The following is a 21,607-nucleotide window of genomic DNA, read 5'->3' as shown; positions in this document are numbered from 1 at the left end:
TCCTTTTATACATTCAAATTCAAGCAATAAAGCAAATCCAGTGTAGCTAGTGAATTTACGTGGCCAGTGAATATATGTGGTCTCATGTTTAATGCCTTCGACACTTGTTGTGATAATAACTGAGTGATGATAAAATATGTAACAAACTGCATCTAATATCTACTTATCTGTTCTTCTTATAAAGGCTAGGGGTGAAAACTCTATGTTACAGTTTGATGTGATAGCACTTAAGCTTAAAGGACAGACCTTTCTTAAAGCAAGAGGGCAGAGACCACCAGCATTACATATTTCCTCTGCCCTGAAGCTGAGAGAAGCATAAACCATCATCTTATCACATCCAGGCTTCGTCGCTGGATAATAACATTTCCTCTTTCTCAATTTCCCTGTTAATGGCAGCAGCAGGCTGAGGAGTCAAGGAGTCAGCATCCCTCAACACAAACACTCTCAAAAACGGGATAATCTGACTCTTTAGAAAGAAATGGAAACTGTACTGGCTACATCATTTAAGCTTTACATCATTTAAAATAGTTCTGCTTGATTTTCACTTTTACTTCCTGAGTTGCAGAACACATAATTCGGCCATAACCTTAATAACTAGGGACTTCAAAACTGGCAAAAGAGCTTCTGACCAAAAGGAAATATCTTGTTCATAGCGTTTGCATAAATACATATTACAAAACATTTGTAATTCTAGACCGAGTCTGACACAGCTTTTTCTCCCACTTGGCTGCGTGGTTGCTAAAGAAATATCCACATCTGCTTATTTAAGACATGTTCTGTTCGCCTCAGAATAGAAATGGTTTGGTCCCGTGAAAATCGTAACACAAGAAAAAAATGTTGCCATTAATATATATATTTATTTATTACAAGTCTTCATCATTTGCTTTGTGGAAAATCTGTATTTGAACAGCAACAGCTCTGTCAGCTCCTTGTGCGAGTCAGTCAGCAGTTTAGCTCAGACCAGTTCTCAACATGAAGCAGGGAGAGGGAGCCCTCATCTGGATCTCTTGCTGAGGTTTCTTATCCCAATCGAGGGTCTGAGGACAGAGGGTGCCGTGTGCTCTACAGATTGTGAAGCCGCTTGAGGCAAATTTGTGATAGTGAGCAATATAAATAAAATTTCACTTGACTTGAAGGAAAAGAACAAGCTAAACTAACTCACATTTAATTAAAATGAGTTGAGTGTTTAAGAGAGAAGTCCACATTAAAATGTCAAATTAATTACCATTTTATCTTGAACCATTATTATCTGGTTCCACAGTATAGACTTTTTTTCAATTATACCAAAGAAATGTTTATGTTTTCTCAAAATTTAAAAGCACAGTGTTATCAACATTTTTCTGGCATGAGCTGAACAATCATGATCCAGTCAGTCGTACATAAGCATACATTTGCAGGTTCTGGCGTAAGCACTTGTTACTCTGACAAAAGTACTAGTACTGAAACTAGAACAGTAGTTTCATACATGTATGGAGCACAAAGCCCAGATGAAACTAATGATGCTCGGTTGTTTCACCTCAGTTTTGTTTTTCCTGTGTCTTTTTTCCAGGTGAACCTGTGCTCTCCAGCCAACAATGAAACCTACCAAGAACGACTGCTCCGCCTAGAGGGGGACAAGGAGTCTCTGGTGCTACAGGTCAGAACTGTGTGTGTGTGTGTGTGTGTGTGATAACTGCGAGAGACACTGCACCACCAGTAAGTGTGTTATGAGTTTGTTCTGAGACTTTTCTCAGACATTTCAGATGAACTTTAAAAGTAATAAACTGGTATAAAGTGCAATATAAAAAGTCCGTCATTTGATTCTAGCTGGGAACTTGGGTTGCACATCATCCCCACTTGCTCCCACGTTTGCTGTCAGTCTCAAAGGCAAAGAACTCTGCATTAGGTTGAGTGGGACGTCTCGTCCTTTTTTTACTACTAAAAATTTTTTGCAAACAAAAAAATAAAGAGATAATCATCAGTTGTGTTTATTTTGACATCATTATTTGAATCCATGCTATGAGTAAATGAGCCAGGGATTTGTCTGGAGGGATTGGTGCCACACTGGAAAAACTTCTTAGTTTCTAGTCTGTAATCCTCGTGCTTTAAATATTTGTTATTTCATAACAAAACATGCCCGGACACTTTCAGACCGTCTGAGCATGTGTTTACTGACGACCTCTACAGTAACTATCAACATCAGCTCCACCGTGGTAAAGCAGAAGATTACATATTTCTGCGCTACCTGATGTCAACAGGCTCTCTCTGCTCTTAGATCACTTTAATAGCTGGTTCAAACAGCTGTGATCTCTACAATCTGCCTTTACTTTCCTCTTACTTAAATCATAGTATTCAAACTGCTCCTCCGGCTCTCCTGACTTGTGTGCGTGTTTGTTTTGTACTCCGGGTAAGCTTAGGTGAGTGGATCTTTTTATAATGATTAGTTAAAGTGCACCACCCACCTGGACGACTCTAGTTCATAAAGTTGTTCATAAAGTCCATATCTCACCACCGCCACCACTCACAAACACCTACTTGTTACACATTCCTCGTCTGGGACCCGCTGTGATTGGTTGATATGCAAGGTGACTGGGGCTTATTTTTCATGACGGAAGAGTTAACTGGCTGCTTCGAGGTTCTTTGCTTTACTTTCTCTTCACCTGCCTCTCCTTCAGCGTGTCTTTGTTAGCATATACACTGTCTGTGTTTAGTAACTGAGTTCCCTGCAGCCCAGTAGGGAACTTTCACCTCCATTGGTGTATGTGACTCAGCAGCAGAGCACAGAAAAGGTAAGAGACTTTCTCTTCAACAGTAGGAGTTTATACAGTCATGTCAAAGTCATACCATGTCTTTTAACTGCTTTGTGGTACTATATGCCCTTAAATAGTGGCTTAAAGCAGATTGATTATACATTACATACATAACTCATTCACATACTTTCATTTCGGTTCACTCACTTGTTTGGAAGCACAAGCTGCCAGATCATTCACTCATCTCTGTACCAACACATGTCCATGTTTTCTTTGTAATCTGGATTTTGATTCATTTTAAGGCAGAAACTTTGCAGGATATTCTTTATTGCCAGAGTGCTGTGAGACAGGATGTGGCTGCAGGGGTGAAAATCAGGGAAGCTGAAGTGACAGGGAATCAGCTGCCGTCAGAGGGATTTGGCATAGTTTAGGAGGACAGGAGAATTGTGTGTGTGTGTGTGTGTGTGTGAGAGATGTTTGGCAGGAGGTGAGTGTGTTGTCAGATTATTGTAAATGTGCAACGCATTCCTGAGAGACAGACTGCTGAGTAAATGTGTGTTGTTTTGGAGTTATGCCAGGATGAATGTGTGTTATTGTGTGACATAGTGATGTGGGTATGAAGTTAAATGTATAGTTCTGTCTGTGTGTGCATGAAATTTGGATAGGTGGCCAAAAAAATATATACCACTACATAACTGTGTTTTTGTTTTGTTGGGTTTTTTTGGATATGCGCTGGCGTTTGTGCATGTGTTTCCATGCTTCTGTATTTGTGAATTTGTAAGTTTCCATCTGCAACAACATCAGTGTGAGTCTGGTTTAATGCTGCATTCACACAATATCAGCAGTATGGGAAGAACAAGAAAACCTCCTGCCATGGAAGGGTTCACGCATTATTCCAAGATGCATTTGAATAACCTAAATTACCCTTAATCAGATTTTCTACATCTGATCAATTCAGCTCTGTGTCTCAATAGAGAATTAATGTGTCACCCATTAGGTAAGCGTTCTGACTGACCAGGTAGAGGCTCAGGGAGAGAAGATCAGAGACCTAGAAAGTTCTCTGGAGGAACACCGGCAGAAACTGGCCTCCACAGAGGAGATGCTGCAACAGGTAATACACGCACACACGCACACGCGTGCACACACACACTTGTAAAAAAACCTTGTAGCTATGTAATATCTCTGACACAGAAGCTGTTGAACAAGGCTGTAAACTGTTTTGAGTTGGAAAAAAATCTGCATATGTTAATAGTCTTGTTTAATCAAATGTGGGAGAGATCATTCACGAGCCTCCAGGTGGCTAATTAGTACTCCTGTTACTCTTGTTGGAAAGCCTTTTCAGTGTGGCACACTGGCTTCATGTTCTTTGATTAATGGTGCGCTGAGGAGCGTCACCAGAACACATTGTGTGTGTCCTTGAGATTTAACTAACATGTTTTGAAACCTGCAGTTTACATCCATGTTAACTTGCTAGCAGTCGTCTTCTTCACTTTCACGTCTTTTGTGGTGCATTGCTGCCTGTCTCTAAGTGGAATAGTGTGAAACCTTTGGCAGGCATGTATCGCATTGTCCGTGTGTTAGATTGTGGGTTTAGCCACAACATGTAAAATACTACTTCATTAAGACAAACTCACTACAGTTTAAAGCAGATCTTTTGATAGCAGTCATGTGGGATATCAGACTGTGGAACTGCTTAAACTGAGAGACAGCTGATCCAACAGTTTGATCATTCTGGCAATTAATCTAGCATTATGACCTCCTCAAACTGCATGTCAGATGGTAACTGATCTGGCAGAAATTTGTGGCTAAAATCAGGCTTAATCCACACAGTGTCTGCTCGGCTTTAGAAGAGATTAGAGTGTATTGGCCAATCCGGCTCCTGTAATGTGACTGTTCTGCCAGCAAGTGTCAAATTGAATTCAATTTGACTAATTGAGTCAATGTTTTAACAACTTAACTGCATTAATCTGCACATATTAAAAACATTACACATATTATCAAATGTCCTCAATTGCAAATGAAATTAAGATCACTGAATAAGGAAGAATTATTAACGTGACCTTTTTCTTTTAATTTAAATATATGGTAAGTTATTATTTGAATAAATGTCAAGCCATTCTCTCAAGTAATGGCATCAGCATGATCATTTTGGCTAGCTGTCAAACAGGATGTACACATAGACGAGTGGTTGAATACTAGTTTAAGTAAGGTGCTACTTTAAATGAATAAATAAAGGAGTGGCACATTGTTTCATTCAATCCATTCCAGTATGACTTTATACTGACTTCATCTGACTCATCACCTGTTCAGTTATGTGGTGGGTTTAATGCAAACAACAAGATGAAGTGGATTTTACAGGTCAAAGTCAACATTACACTGTGCTTCTTTATTTGTTACTAGATTAGACAAGGTTTGCTCTTAAAACAAACTGAGTTTGAAGGTGACCTGTTGGATAAAGGACTGTGGACAGTTCTGCTACCACTCTTTCATACTTTGTCAGTTAGAAGCATTACTATTGGCTTTGTATCACAGTATAGTGAGACCTAAAAAGTTGTGTTTCTGGTTCAGTAAGTTGTTGTTGAAGTAAAAAGGTCAACTTGAAATAATAGTGGACAAAAATTTGCTTCAATCAGAGCAAAGAAATAATGCATTCCTTATTAGGATACAGAGGCTTGATAAATGGGACAAACTAACAGAACATTATTAACAGGGCACTGCTGGTCAAGTCAAGCATGTCTGAAAGGTGACACCCGTGATGTGTGCAAACAAGTTAAGTCAATTTGTCTCCAAGGGAAACGAAAGTAACAATTCTTACAAAATGAACCCTATTACTGTAACATGGCTTTATCCTGAGAAGGGTACAGCCAGTGTTTACTTTAGCTTGCCCTTGCAGACACTCACTCAAACACACTCTCTGGCTAAAATGTTTTTTTGTTGCCATTTCAGTTTGTCCAGACTGAAATATCATAAACTATTGTGTACGTGAAATGTGGTTCACACATTTCATGTTTCTCTGCAAAACTAATGACTTTCCCAACAGCCTCACCTATACTGTTTAAGTGATAATTAGCAAATGCTAGCATACTAAGATGGTGAACATGGAAACTGTAAACTTGCTAAACATTAGCATGTTAACATTTTTATTGAGGGCATGTTAGCATGCTGATGTTTGCATTTGGCTCAAAGCTCTGCTATGCCTCAGTACAGCCTCTCAGAGGCTAGCATGGCTGTAAACTCTTCGTCTTGTTCTTAGGATCTTCAGCAGCTGAGTTCGAATTGTCTGAATGGACCTGTCTATTTATTGGTGGTAAAGAGCTGTAGTTCGACCCTGCTGTAGACTACAGGTCACGCTTCTAGTGTGAAATACTGAGTGTCTTTAGGTTGGTCCAGTTGTTTTACTTGACGTCATTAATGAGGCAAACTCATGAGCTCTGCCAGGCTGGACACAACAACACAACAGCTCTGTGTATCAAAGAATCAACCCTCTGTTTAGACTCCTCAACAGACTCTTTGTCCTTTTTTGTTGCCAAGACAGAGGATAAAAAGGCCACAGCCCCAAAATAAATGCCCCACTAGGACTGTAACGTTTATCATTTTTTATTCAGTTCTCAAAAGAGGCTCTTCTTTTTTTCTCTTCTCTGTTTTTCAGCCATTTGTAATGTAAAAAACTGACGTTGTACCATGTTTCTGAGCACTTATAGCTTGTTGCTTTATAGCTAACAAACTGTCATTTGTTTCCACAGTATGCAACCTTTCAAACTGACTGTAGAACTCCAACTGCCACGGCACCCGATCTTCTTTACAATCCTTCATGACTAGTTTTTATGACTAGGTGACTAGCTTTTAGCCGCACTGATCTGCAGCTATTGTCCCAGGTTGTGGTTGTGTGTTAGTGTATGTGTGTTTTTATGTTTGTGTGTAACACTGTCCCATTTCACTGCTAATGACTGCTGGTCAAATAGCTAATGTGATACGAGATGTTTGCTGAGAGGGATGATGGTGGGCTGTGGAGGAAGATAACAGTTGTCTGGCTTCTGGGTTTGTGTGTCTGTCGTATTGCCTTTTTTGACCTCCCAAATCTGTTCCTCTTAAATCTCTTCAATAGATAATTAAAAAGCAAGTTTGAAAGATTTAGAAGGTGAAAACATGTCTGCAGCAGGATGTCCTCCATCTGTGTCACTGTGTGTGTGAGTGAGAGAGAAGGGGGAAAGTAAAAGACAGCCATGTAATGTTATGTGTCAGGGCCGCAGGACTGCTTCTTGCTGTGGGAACCACAACTAATCCAACAGAAATAGTCCTTAGTCAGCGCGCAAACACACACACACACACACACACACACACACACACACACACACACACACACATACAGTGTTCTCATGCTAGAGGGGATCCGCCCACACATGTAGTCATAATGTGACTACATGTCCTATTGTGCCTTTATCTAGACAGAAATGACTGTATTGAGACATTTCTCAATACAGTCATTGGTTTACAGTACTGTGCTTAAAAATGTTTGCACGCACACACACACACACACACACACACACACACACACACACACACACACACACACACACACACAAAGCTTCAGCCAAGGATCATTATATTTTTTATGTCTTTGAAGATTGATATCAGTCATCCAGGTCAAGGTCAACTGGACATGGTTGAAGATACTTGAAGTAGGGCTGGATGTTTTGACCTAAAATCATAATCACGATTAATTGAACGATTAATTTTACCTGGATTACGATTAATGAACGATTATTGTTTTTGATTGCTGGTTTTTGTTTTCATAGTTCAATGACAATTTTTTTTACTGTAAATATGCTCAACTACTTTCTGCCGCTCTCACATTCGCTCATCCTTTGAAGAACGAGGAGGGGGAGACAGCCATGTGTTGAGTATTTACTGAAAATCATTAATGATCGTGTGAAATTTTAATTGCGGCGCTCATTCATTAAGCAGCAACAGCAGGCTTCAAATACGTTGATAGAGAAGCTGGGCGTACTTTTTTAGATTAACAGTTTATCGATTATCTAAACGTAATGTTGACGTGCACATAACAGGACAATGCACGTTTGTTTCTTCTATATTTTAATTGCATTGCATGTTTTCTTAATGTGCAAAACCATTCTAAAAGCATTTTCATTTGTTATTCAACTGCAAGCTATATTTCAGAAAGTTTTTTAACAAATTATGTTTACAAAGTGGTGGGGACAAAATCAGCCATTTAAAAAAGTGGTGAGGACAAGTCTCCAGCGTCCCCAGTGTAAATGACACCTATATGTGTCAATCACTAAATTCACAACAAAATTCTCATTAGTATTAAGTATCTCTAAAATAGGGTTAGCATTTAGCAGCTTAAGAGCCTGATTATAGTTAGTGACCACCAAAAGTAGCTACATCAGGTGGCCAGTAATGCATTAATGCTAATGTTGCTGTGTGTCTACTGGATGTGTAGATAGCCAACTGTTTGCTCACATTTTTCAATGTGTTTAAAGCTTGTTGCTTGGAAGAAATGCAAAAATCAATATCTAAAATAGCAGGAAGAGGCAGATTAAGGTGACCTTTCAACTTGCTGGGCAGATTTTGTTTCTTAAGAATGTTGTCACTCTGTACGGATGCATTTACATCTGGCTGAGATCCAATCACAATGAGACAGTGACCACCTCCAAATGTGGTCTGGCTGATCTGATCGCATTCCAATCACTACTTGTTCTGCATGCATTTACACCTGGCAGTCATTTTCCTCTGAGATCATCAACAAGAAATGTAATAACTCACGCATCTTGTTTGCCGCCATTGAAGTTTGAATTCTTTTTTTAAGACATGGTTGAAGGCATCAGATACACTGTTAACTACACAATGCCAAATAAATAAGGATTCTCACTCTAGTCTTCTAGATGTAACTTGATGTTTTACCCATTGCCTTCCTTAAAACATTTGTGAGCAGAACTAAGTCATAGTTAACAACTCTCTCCAATCTGGCATTTTTTTCCAAAGCCTCATTAAGAGCAGTCTTGATACTAGTGTACTGGACCTATCGACCGATATCAAACCTACCATTTTTAGGTAAAATCAAAGCTAGAATCAGAGGAGTACTGTCCAAGCAAGAGCTAAAAACGCTTACCCACACATTTCTTTCCAGTAGATTAGAATATCGCTATAGTCTACTCGCAGGGCTTTCCAAAAAGCTCTTCAGCAACTGCAACGCATTCAGAACGCGGCTGCCAGGGTCCTGATGAAAACTAGGAAATACGAACATATTACAGCAGTTCTAAAATCCTTACACTGGCTACCAGTCACTCAGAGAATTGACTACACAATCTTTTCACAAATTACTTTATGGCTTTGAGCCCAAATATATCTCTGATATGCTTGTGCAATCTGAATCTCCTATAACCTTTAGGACATCTGGGACTTACTTACTAGCTGTCCCAAGAGTCAGAACAAAACACGGTGAAGCAGCACTCTGTTATCATGACACAGAGACCTCACATCTTCCAGGTGATATAAGACAAGCCCTGACTCAAAACTCACAAAGTAACAGCTAAAAACTCTAATCTTCTATGTTCTTAATTTAATTCATTTCTGCATTACATATCTCTTGTATTGCTTGCTTGCCCCTTTGCACTTTTTTGAAATGTGCTGTACAAATAAAGTTGCCTTCCCTTGTCTTGGCTAATGCGAGGTGTAAATGGGGTATGGGTGTCGGTGAACAATACTTACACGGAGATCACATTGTACCGTGTGTCTGTAATTTTTTAAAGACTGGGTGTCTTTTAAAAGAATGTTATTTTGAAAATTACATTCTTCAGATATTAAGATATCAAGAGTTCTACTATGTAACTGTGTCATGTTTAACACCGTTCAGTTTTGGAGATGAGTGCAGCCTTTTAAAGAGACATATAAATGCTGTAGATAGGATGATAATTTGTCACATGCTGCTCCTCATAATTAAAGCAAAGCAAATGTCAGGCAGCTGAGCTGTGGGCCACGACCACAGAGTTCTGATAAATTACTTCTGAAGACTGCGGCTTATCCTGCTGTAAGGGACACCGGTGTTAGATTGCAAACTGACAGTCAGCTGCCATAACTAAACAGATTTGTGCGCGTGTGTTTGGTGTGTGTGTATGTGTGTGTGGCTGCTGAGCTGGAGTGATTATGGGGTTTAAGCTGTCTGTCTGTGGCTGTGGTGTTGACACAATTTGTTTACCATGTGATCTTTCCATTTGGACGGTATGGCATCCCTCGATGGTCAAAGAGAGTTAAAGAGAGTCTCTAATGTGGTTAATGCGGCATCCACACATCCTTAAAAGGAGATCTCAAAAGATTTATCAGCATAAGTTAGTATAACATAATTCTGTATAAATATTAAATTATGTTTTACGGATGGTAATGTGTGTTGGTTGTTTGGTCGGTTCACCACTTTGGTCCACGCAGAAATATCTTAGCAACTATTGAATGAATTACCATGAGATTTTCTTTGGACATTCAGAGGTAAAGGATGTGTCTTAATGACTTTCCTTTACCTCTAGCACATCCATGAGGTTGAGGTTTAAGAATTGTCTCGACAACTATTTTATGGGTTGCCATTCATTTTGCTGCAAACATTCATGTTCACCTCAGCATGAATTGCAAAATCTTTGGTTGACTTTTCATCAGCAGGTAAAACATTTAATTTGCCCAGTACTTTAGTTCATGACCATATACAAGCAACACTAATGACGTTCCTATCAGCCTTAGCTGTACTTTGTGTTTAGTGCTAATTGGAAAATGTTGCTAAACTAAAATGCTGACCGCCGTGATCGGCTAAACACAGCAGCCAGCATGTTTGTTACTGTGAGCATGTTAGCATGCTGTTGTTAGCATTTAGCTCAAAGCAGTGCTGTGCGTGTGTAGTGTAGTCTCATAGAGCTGCTAGCTCTAAACTTTTATTCTTGTTTAATAGCTTAGCTTCAGTACATCAAGGCCACATATATATAGTATATTAATGAATATTTCATGTCCCAGGCGCTAAATTTGCTTGCGTTGTTTTCTTTAGATCATGTAGTGAGAAAATCAGACATGAGAAGTCTGTAGCTTTAACAAACCAAAGCACCAATGATCTTGTTTTCATATGTTCCAGCTAGAGTTTGCATAAGAAACTGTGTAAGCAGAAAGGAAGGAGGTAAATCTGAAATAGAAGGTCCCTGGTTTTGGCTCTACTCTGGAAGTAGAGATTGTGTTTATGTATCTGTTTTAGTTAGATGGAATCAGTATATTTGGTATAAAATGGACAGCAAGAAGGATGAATCGGGGCCAAAGCTTTCTGCACCACCTGTAGCTGCTCTATCAAACTAGTGGACAAACTGTTTGCAGGCTCATTGTATTTTCCATTTCCCCTAAAAATGTTTATCTGAAGATGGATGTCAGAGGCTTAAATAACAATCAAAGGTGATATAAGTTGGAGTTTAGAGAAGAGGAAGTGGAATTAGAAGTAGTTTAGATGAGGAAACGAAAGCAACAGACACACTGGAAGTTGGTGTGTTTTGTGTGAGTCAGTAGAAACACACTTCATGTTCAGTGGCTAGCATACCCTCTCTCTCTGTCTCTCTCTCTCTCTCTCTCTCATTTAGGCACACTTTCTTTTTCTCTGTCCCATACCAAAGAAGCACAGAGATATATTAATAGAGTCCCTAACTCGCCTGTGTGTGAGTGAGTATATTTAGCTTAGCGGGGTCTGGGCCCCCAGCCTGGCCTGCTCTGTTAGTGTGGGAAGAACATTGCACCCGGTGGAGTAGCATGCTGACTTGCGTTGATCGCTGATATGTGTGTGTTTGACTTTTTCTGTGGGTGCAGTTTGTAAAAGCTTTTCAAGTGTTGTTTTCCCTGCATCTAACTTACAGTGTCTGTGTGTGTTTTTTCCCAGGAGCTGATGAGCAGGACCTCTCTGGAGACTCAGAAGCTGGATCTGATGGACGAGGTATCGTACCTCAAACTGAAGCTGGTCAGCATGGAGGACACAAACGCCAACTCACACCCACAAGATCCCACGGAAACGGAGCAGAACAAAGCCGAGGTATGTAAAGTCAACAAACACTGCGTGTGTGTGTGTGTGTGTGTGTGTGTGTGTGTGTGTTTTACAGAGCAAATGCTGCTCAACTTTTTTCAACAATACCAGAACTGTTGTTTAATGGATGCAGGAATGATTGACTGAAATGTGTCTTGTATTTAAGTTGCCATGGGCAGAGGACCCTGCAGCAGGGAAAAGTTTCAGCCTGTATTAGATTCACCTTTATTGTCATTATGCAGAGTAAAGGTACAGAGCTAATGAAATGCAGTCAGCATCTAACCATAGATGCAGAAATAGTGTTTTTACAGATGAGTGAAGTTATGCTGTATCCTATAATATGTTTAATGGCGTTTCCTTATACAGATATAATACAGTAAATGTGAATATATTAAAAACATATAGAAAAGAAGAAGAGGACAGAGAAAGTGCAGATGTAAGGATGGATGTACAGTATGAATGCATTTGGAAAGTATGCAGAGCATAACAACATAGACAGTATATAACCTAACATATGCACATAGGTTATATATACAGTTGGTTGATAGACAGTAACATTGTGAAACAGTGTAGAGGTTTGGTCTGCATATATGCATATGCACTATATTGCCAAAAGTTTTAGGACATCCCTCCAAATCATTGAATTCAAGTGTATAAAATCAAGCACCTAGGCATGCAGACTGCTTCTACAAACATTTGTGAAAGAATGGGTCGCTCTCAGGAGCTCAGTGGTACAGTGATAGGTTGCCACCTGTGCAGTAAGTTCATTTATGAAATTTCCTCACTACTAAATATTCCACGGTCAACTGTTAGTGGTATTCTAACAAAGTGGAAGTGATTGGGAACAACAGAAGCTCAGCCACAAAGTGGCAGGCCACATTAATTCACAGAGCGGAGTCAGCACATGTTAAGGTAAAGGTACTTTATTTGTCACATACATGTAGCAAGATTCATCCTCTGCACAGTGATAAGCGAGTTTGGTGTGGAGAACGAGACTGGCCTACACAGAGTCCTGTCCTCAACCCAATAGAACACCTTTGGGATGAATTAGAGCGTTTCAATGTTTCCTCTAGTTTCCTTATAGGAGTATCCTATAACACACATTATTTTGATCCTGTGTAAAGTTGATAATATGACCATACTGTATCTAACATGAGACGATTTTTGTATGATTTTATTATAAACCATTTAATATACCTCTCCCTTTATACAGTATAAATGGCTTTATTAGGCCATTATTGGCAATGTTGTGTTATTGCAATAATGAAACATTGCAATATTGGGTTAACAAGATTTTTTAGAGAGTGATAATGTTTATTTATAAGGTGTTGCATTCTGTCTATTAGCCAAAAAAGTGACATTCCTATCTGGCTATTGTATCTATAAACTGTTTCTCAATTAGACTGAAATATCATAATGTATGTAACATTATTGTGATATCATGTTACTGAGGGTAGATTTTTAGCTACACTAGTGGCGAAGATCTGGGGATGGCAACGCTGGTTTGTTTGTCACCACTTTGGTACAGAATGATATCTCAACAGCTAATGGATGGATTGTCATGAAATTCATGAATCAGAAATGTAATGACTTTGGTGATCCCTTACTGCAACTTTTTATCAAATGTCATGAGAGGGTCAAAATTTGAGTTGTCAAAAACTTGTTCATGGTCATATACCTGCAAAAATAATAGCACTAATAAGCAAATGTTAGCATGCTTACTTATTAAACAATGGTGAACATCAGCAGGTTAGCATTGTCATTGTGAGCATGTTTGTATGCTGAAGTTAGCTCAAAGCACCTCTGTGCTACGTACAGCCTCGCAAAGCTGCTACAGTAGCATGGCTGTAGTCTCTTTGTCTTGTTTTCATATTGCCCATCCCTAAAAACATGCTTTAGTTTTTTGATCCTGCATTCCTTTATGGGTAAAACAATGGCACTAACTAGTGGTTCAGTCTCCACAGCCCTATATGGCTAACTTTAAAAATTTATGCAGATACTTTTCCGTTGCTGTTGAAACGAGACATAATAAGACAGTCTTCCCCATTCCAAACATAAAATAACACATGCTGAAAAAGAGACTATTGGAAAATTTATCTTGTCTTCTGTGACCGAGCTGAAGGAAAACAATCACATTCCATCTGGGATTATGTAGGGACACATGGGGCTGCTCTTGTTACTCTTAGACATGCTGTATAATGATGTGTTTCAGTTTGTGTGTTTTCAGTGTTTTTATTGACTCTGAGCCAAAAGGAGTAGTAACAACATTAACCACTGGCTGCTGTGGCCTCAGTAATCCACTACAACCCCATTCAAAATAAGACACAGAACAGGACCCATTAGATATTTGGGAACACAGATTAAAATGACTTTTTGTTACAAAAAATATGTAGTATTCCCTGGTACATTTTAACTAAAAAAGGGCCTTATTATTATTATTATTATTACTAAAATGCTAAATATGCATGAATAACCATACCAATTTTCTATCGGCTAATGTAGCCACTAGCCTCCAGCAGCGGTGAGGACCGGGCTACATAGGTCTGGCGAGCTCACTTGTTTCTGACTCCACACCCCCTGAATTTTCTCATTTTCAAACTAAAAGTCTTCAGCGCCAGTTGACGCTGACTCAAGTGGCATCACTTCAGGCATCCAACGAAGGTTAAAATCAAGGGCAACTGTACTTGGTTGAAGATACTGGAAGACGTTTCATCCCTCATCCAAAGGACTTCTTCAGTTCTGACTGACTGGCAGGGAAACTCAGCTATTTAACCTCAGTGGGGTCGTTGGCCCCACTTCAGGCAGTTTATCCCTCTGGAGCCACAACAGGCTTTATGCAAATTTTATTCACATACACCGTAGTACTCACCAACAGCTGTAAACAGACTGATGTTAACAGCTCCCCTTAAAGTAATTTGGACCAGCGTTGAATAGACCAAACAACCCAACGAACTGACCAACCAACTTACCAATTGCTATATTTTGTCCCTGCTACTGTAGAGGGGAACAAAAAGCAAAATCCTGGATGATCCACAGAAAAAGCTGAAACTTGTTCTGGTTCTTTGTGCCACTCATAATAAAATGAAAAGTGGTTTCAGCTTTCAGTAGAAACTCCAGTGTTGGCTCCCATTTTCAAAACAGTCTGCAGTGTGAAGTTGTGGTAGTTGTTGTCTTTCAGGTTTAGTGTTTCTATTAAACCTATCAACAACACACATTGGGCTTTCCCACCACTCTTCAGCAGCACTATGTAAGCCTAAATCATCCAAAAACATCCAGTCAGATCTGTTGATGAAGGGTTATCCCAACACCATATTGCAACCAGATCTGTCACCCAAATAATAAACACACAAACTGTGAAAATGTGCCCCACCCCATCCAACTTCACTAGCTGAGGTAATAATAATGTGAATGGATGCGATTCAAGCTTCAGTGTCAAGGCTCTAAAACAAGCCAGAACACATTACACAGTCTCTCCAGACAGTTTTAACCACCAGCAGACGGCCTGCCAGACAGACAGCTGACACCAAACTATAAAGTCAACTCTACAAAAAATATTGTAAAAAGTCATATAAACATTTAGAGTGTTGAGTAAAGTTTTATGATCCTTAAAATAGAATACTACTGTCTTTTACTGTAAAGGCCTTTTTGCAATCTCACAAAGTATTTTTTGTGTTTGTGAGTTTAACAACATTTGAATCAAATCTGATTGTTTATGTTGCCACTGTCAATGAAAGCTGATCAAACCACACCAACACAGTGAGTGTTAAACCGTTACTAATTACATTGAAGGATGTTTTTTTTTTCAAAACTTTAACATTGACTGCTGCTGATTTAATCATGAATATTTAATAAATTAATAAAACATTGTTATTAATATTGAAATTAATAAATCAATCATGTGTAATGTTAGACAAATTTAAGATTTGAAATGAAGGTGTTAAGAAAATTCACAAGCAAAACTGTCAAAAAATTTGCCCAGCTACAGATATTGGCCTGTTAGAATTAAAATATTTTGCAGTGTACTCAACAAGGCCACCCTAAACACCCCACTAATAAAAACACACTTTTCCACACAGGATTTTTCTTTTCTTTTTTTTGTGGAATAGGTGTCTCAGATTCCCAAAACTGCATTTTATCCACTAGAAGTACAATACCCACCTAAGAGCACACTCCACCTAAGTCTAGCTGAGCAGTCTTTGCCTGTCTTCACTAGTTTCTTTGTGTGGACTTTGTTCATTGTGACATCCAGCTGCTCTCCACTGGCACCACAAGATACTGAAGATGCTGCTCTTGTGGTCGTGTGTGAGTGTGCGTGTGTGTAAAGCTATCACAAGGCATCCAGCACCCAGGGCCGTGCTTCGATTGAATAAACAGGATAGAGCGTTTTTGACACAGAAGCTCATGTTCTGAATACACACATGGATGGAGCATGATAAGCATCAGCGGAAGTAGACAAGAGAGGGAGCGGCGGTGAGGAGAGGGCTCAACGAGAGAGAGGGGACAGAAGACGGAGAGAAAAGGAAGAGAGGAAGCAGAGGGATAAGATGAGAGACAGTGACAGACAGATGAAAAGATATGAAATGACAGGATGTACTGTGGAAATATTGTTTTCTGCCCTGCAAGGCTCACACACAAAGTGAACATGCAGGACATCCACACTAGAAGTCCCTCAGGACCTAACTGTCAGCAACATCTGTGAGATAACCAAAGCGGGATCTGACTCTTCTGGTAACATTTTCTGCCTCTGCAAAGCTCATGTAGAAACAAGGCTGAACTTGAAAACACAAAGGAAAGGTATCTTAGCAGTTGATTTCACATTTTTTCCCATCCATGAAGCCACATTTGAAAATAAACTGGTAAAAATCCTTAAATGTATCAGTTTCAGTGACATGCAAAGAAGCACTTGTTGCTGTGGTGTTTTGGCACTGTGGATCACTAATGCTCATAAAAAGGGAACACTTAATCATCACAGTGAAACATCAATCGATCTGTCCAGTTAGGAAGCATAAGTGATTATGAATCAATGTCACCTGTTTTGCGACAAATATAAGTGACAACAGGTGCTCTGGAGACAACAACCCCCAGAACTGGGAGAGGGGCTATTACACAAGGAGAGTCTGGGGAGGCTTATCCATGGAGGGTCGCACAGACCTCCATGTGGTAGTGTGGTAGGATGAAATCCTCAAAACCATTGTCGGACCTTATGTTGGTGCAGTGGGCCCGGGGTTCCCCTGGTGTAGGACTATGCCTTGCCTCAGAGGTTTTTTATTGACTTTTATGTCAACAAATTATACAATGTACAGTTAAGATTATGAATTAAACACCTAATGTGCGTGTTCCCTTAAATTTTTTGAGCAGTGTGTAAATGTATTTCTGTGGTTTGGGATATTACTTATTATACTAGGAGATCTAGGAACATGAGCTTGACTAAACAATGTCAGACAGGGCAAGAAACAATCAAACAACCAGACAGGTTTTAAACAATCAACAGTTTAGACAGATTATCTAAACCAGTGGTTCTTTTTCATGTCAAGGTCACCCCCCTTTGTTCTGATTTTGTGTCACCAGTGTCACCCCTCCTGAAAGGACTTTTGCTTTTAGATGTTTTATTGCAGAAAGTGAATGAATTCAATGACCCCAAATGTCATATTTTCTATCATTGTGTTACTTTTGGATAAAATTATAGTGAAAATAATGATTTTTCTTTTGCTGGGGACCCCCTGGAATACCTTAATGGACACCTGTGGGTCCTCGGACCCCACTTTGAGAACTACTGATCTAAATCTCTTTATTTGGAGGTAAAACTGAAAGTACACCTGAAATTCCATAAATAATCCGTCATTGTACAGGAAAACCTGGACCCATCTGACCTCATTTTACCAGTTTTGCCAAATTCCCACATCACGGCTGTTAGTTTGTTGAGAATTGTTATTACCAATAGAAATGTTCAATTAAGACAATGCCCAAGTTGTAATAAACTGGAATTAGCCTTTAACACAGACATCTACAGTCATGTTAGTGGCTTTGTGAGACTATTGCTGAATAATGCTAATGTCAGCATGCTAACATAATGACAATGCTTATTAGCTGATGCTAAGTAGATATAATGTTTACCATGTTCACCATCTTAATTTAGTGTGTTGACATGCTAACATTTTCAAACTAGCGCTACACACAAAGGGAAAGTCATTTGTTTCGCACATATTTATTAAAAAGTGTTGAAATAATAATGGCACCAGAGGAAAAGTTAAGGAATCACCAAAGTTATTACATTTCATCCTAAGGAATGTCTTGACCAAATTGCATGGCAATCCATCCAATAGTTGTTCACACAAAACCACAAATGTCTACCTCATGGTGGTGCTAGATGAAAAGTCAGAGGATCATTAAAGTCAGTAGGCTTCATCCTCTGGGGACCATACATCGGTACGAAATGTCATGGTAATCCGTCATCTATCAATAGTTATGAAAGAGATATTTCAGTCTGGCCCAGAAATCCCATTTACAGCTGGCATTAACATACGATCTGGATCTGGATACTTTATCAGGTGAAGTAAAAACGCATGTTAATGCCAGGTGTAATTGAATGCAGAGCCCACTGGGATCAGAAAGCGATCGGATCACCATATTTGGCTCGGATCTCAGCCAGGTGTAAATGCAACACATCAAGTTGGCCAGATGCTTGCTAATTCAAGCAAGCCCAGCAAAAGCCACAAGTGTAGCAATAAATGGTCTGTATAACCTGCTCTACCTCCTGAGCCACAGCCACCCCTGTAAGTTGCTAGCAAGTCTCACAAAAAGTGAATGACATCGGTCCATGCTTATCTTGATCTGGGTTTGCCATTCCGCCTAACTAATTTGCAAGAGCCAATCACAACGTAGGCAAAAGAGAGATAAAAGGAACACTCGTTGATACCGGGTGTAAATGCAAAGGCCTGTGGAACAGATTTCATTATTCAGATAACGTATGCATATACAGATTACATGTTAATAGCAAGTGTAACCAAAGCAGTGAACTGACCGACCAAGCAACATTGCCTTCCCTAAAGCCGGGCCATTAGCGCCTAAAAATAAGACGGTGTGCAATTCTTAAAAACAATCACTGTCTTTCATTGCTGTCTATTGTGTTCTTGATCCTGGGAGGTAGTTTGAAATCATAATTGAGATCGTTGTTTGGTAACAGTATTCATTTTGTCAGGTATTTGTCCTAGAGAGAGGAGTTTTATCTGTGCACCCTTCTTTCACTGTCAGACTGTGACAGAAGTCACATGGCAGGCTCAGGGGCCCTTCACTAGTGATTTATTCAGTGAAGAAAGAGCTGCACTCATTCATTTCCTTTAGTCTGATTCAGGGATCACAAGGCTGCTTCTCTGAGCCCGAGGCTCCTCCACCTAAATCTCAACATCAGTCCTGCCTCTTTGTTTTTTATAGAGTTTTATCCACTGGCGATGGAGCAGTGGATAAGACACATGCCTTTGACATCCACCAATGTGTCCCTGAGCAAGACATTTGCTCCAGAGGCGCGCGACCTCTGACACATATTGCAAATGTAAGCCACTTTGGATAAAAGCGTCCGCTCAGTGACTAATTGCAACAGAGCTGTTTTAACATTGACAAGCTGGTGTAGTAATGAGATACTGTGTCTCGTCTTTTACACATACGTACACACCCAAATCCAACATATCCGATGTACAGCAGTGGTGTTTTACTTTGGTCACGTTACATTTGCAACTGACAGCAGTCTACATTTTTGTCAGCAAAGTGAGGGTGTGTGTGTGTGTGTGTGTGGTTAGTAACAGCTGCGAGGCTCCGGTCGGCTGGCAGGAGGAATGACAGGCATCCATTCTGAGCATTCCTGAGGGCCAAACACTTTCACCTCAGGAAACCACTCCAACACCACACACAAACTCACTGCCGTCTGGTGAACACTGAAATACTAACACCTTTTTCAGGAACAAGCTTTTGAAATTGTTGACCATGCATTTTTGGATTTATGTCACTAGCTTTGGAAAGGTTTCACAAGAGTTATGACATTCTCTGGCCATAGACATGATTTAAAACATTCATTTGTAGAAATGCATAAAAAAAACAATATGTGCATTCTACCTGTTCAACGTTGTTGTTCCTCTCTGTCTGTCTGCAGTACCTCTGTCTTCTCTTCCTGTCTCCGTTGGTCTAAATTCTGGGTCATCGTTCTGGTTCAGGGTGGGGCTATTATGGAGAGGTTTAAGAGCCACTAATGGTCCACTGAAAGACATGTAACATCATTTAGTGTACTCTGGGAGAGAACTGAGAGCTGTACTTTTTAACAAAGTCAGATTTATTGACACCATTGTGTGGAATCTGAGGCTGCCTGGTAGATATCTTCCTATGTAAAATATTGTGCTTCACTGGGATGTGAGTAACATGAACATCAGCAGCCACTAAGGGTGATAAAACAAAGAAAAGAGCTCAAACTTCATCTACAGAGAAACCAATAAAGACGACACACAAACTTGTTTTTAGTCCCACAAGTTTATGAACCCCTCTGTCTTTATCATGCATTCCTTCGGAGCACTGGTGGTGCACATCCATGTTAAATTGACCAGTGATCTCTTGGAAGCTCAGTGTAGAAACTATAGCCTGGCCGATATTGCATTTTTTATGCCGATAATGATAATTGGGAGTAAAAAAATCTAATAGAGATATAGTGTATCGGCCAATAGAATTATTATTATGACAGCTGTGAGTGGCTACGTTACAATGTTTTGAGATAACATGTTGTGCTTGTGCGAGTCAAAAACAAGATGTGGCATAGGTCATATGACAACTGGGCTTGTAGGAGTTTTCTTTTCAGTGTTTAACCTTTAACTACTGTAAATCAGTCCCATCAGACCTGTAAAAGGCCTCTGAAACAGATTTGTGATTTTGGCCACTCTGAATAAAAGTCATGCTAAAATAATGTGTTTGTATTAAGGGAGGCTGCTTTTGGGTTCCTCAAGGGCATTGTATGTTGCATTGTTGTGTGTCGTTTGACCTTCTGATAATAATGTAATGTTCATCTCCTGTCAGGAGCTTTTTTAGGATTCTTCCAACCTCCTCGTTCTCAAGTTCAAAAAGTTATTTTGCTTGTACTGATTTTTGTGTTGTGATGTTTTGAGTTTCCTCAGTAACAGCCAACAGTCATCGAGATATAGAACAGACATTCCCAAACACTGAGTAGATTAACAAATAAGTTCATGTCTGACCTCTCCTCTCCTCTCGCTTTTATTCCTTCCCCTTTTTTTTTTCTCTTTGTCTCACCAATTCACTCTTCCGCTGCCCTTCATTTGTCCTTCATCACTCCATCCCTCCCAGTGTGTGGTAAATCTCATCAGTGAGCTCCAGGAGCAGATGTGCAGGTTTCAGGAGGAGATCAGCACCCGCATCCAGGAGAAACGGGCCCTGGAGGAGAGGGAGGCCCAGCGGGGGGAGCCCGGAGGCAGCCAAGCCCGGGGCAACAGCCCTCCGGTCGGGTTAGCTGGCTCGAACCTGAGCCTGTCTGGCTCTGATGTCCGGATGCACAATGGAGGACAGACTGTACACGTAGGGAGACTTGATGGATGAACTCATCTTCCCCTCCTCCCCCATCATTTCTTCTCTTCTTATCTTCTACCTTTTTAACCAGTCCACACTCCATCCGGTATTTGGAAATTTCCACAGAATCAAACTAACAAACTCTCTTGTAGTGTGTCTGCAGAGTGTCTGTGTGTGCACTGCAGGATGATGGGGTCATGCTCTACTCTGGCTCTTGCCAAAATATAATCAGAGACTTTGATTGGTTTTCCAAATACTTCCATACATTTAA

The 21,607-nt window shown here is 39.9% G+C and overlaps 1 protein-coding gene across 18 annotated transcripts in view; it reads left to right on the top strand.

Moving 5' to 3' along the window:
* Positions 1 to 21,607, top strand: part of ppfibp2b (PPFIA binding protein 2b) — a 76,335-nt gene that overhangs the window by 38,113 nt on the left and 16,615 nt on the right. For 12 of the 18 annotated variants that reach the window (XM_038705606.1, XM_038705597.1, XM_038705599.1 and 9 more), the window contains 4 exons: positions 1,550 to 1,636; positions 3,727 to 3,840; positions 11,641 to 11,790; positions 21,118 to 21,345. In XM_038705606.1, the coding sequence (XP_038561534.1) occupies positions 1,550 to 1,636; positions 3,727 to 3,840; positions 11,641 to 11,790; positions 21,118 to 21,345 (579 nt within the window). Of the gene's footprint in view, positions 1 to 1,549; positions 1,637 to 1,672; positions 2,769 to 3,726; positions 3,841 to 11,356; positions 11,541 to 11,640; positions 11,791 to 21,117; positions 21,346 to 21,607 lie in introns of those variants that run through there. The other 6 variants (XM_038705598.1, XM_038705603.1, XM_038705602.1 and 3 more) reach the window with 4 other exon arrangements.

This window comes from Micropterus salmoides, unplaced genomic scaffold, assembly GCF_014851395.1.
Source record: "Micropterus salmoides isolate LMB-PRFRI ecotype aquatic unplaced genomic scaffold, ASM1485139v1 Ms_hic_scaffold_8, whole genome shotgun sequence".
Lineage (NCBI taxonomy): Eukaryota > Metazoa > Chordata > Actinopteri > Centrarchiformes > Centrarchidae > Micropterus > Micropterus salmoides.
Note: the sequence above shows the minus strand (reverse complement) of the source record. Positions and strands in the feature narration are given on the sequence as shown.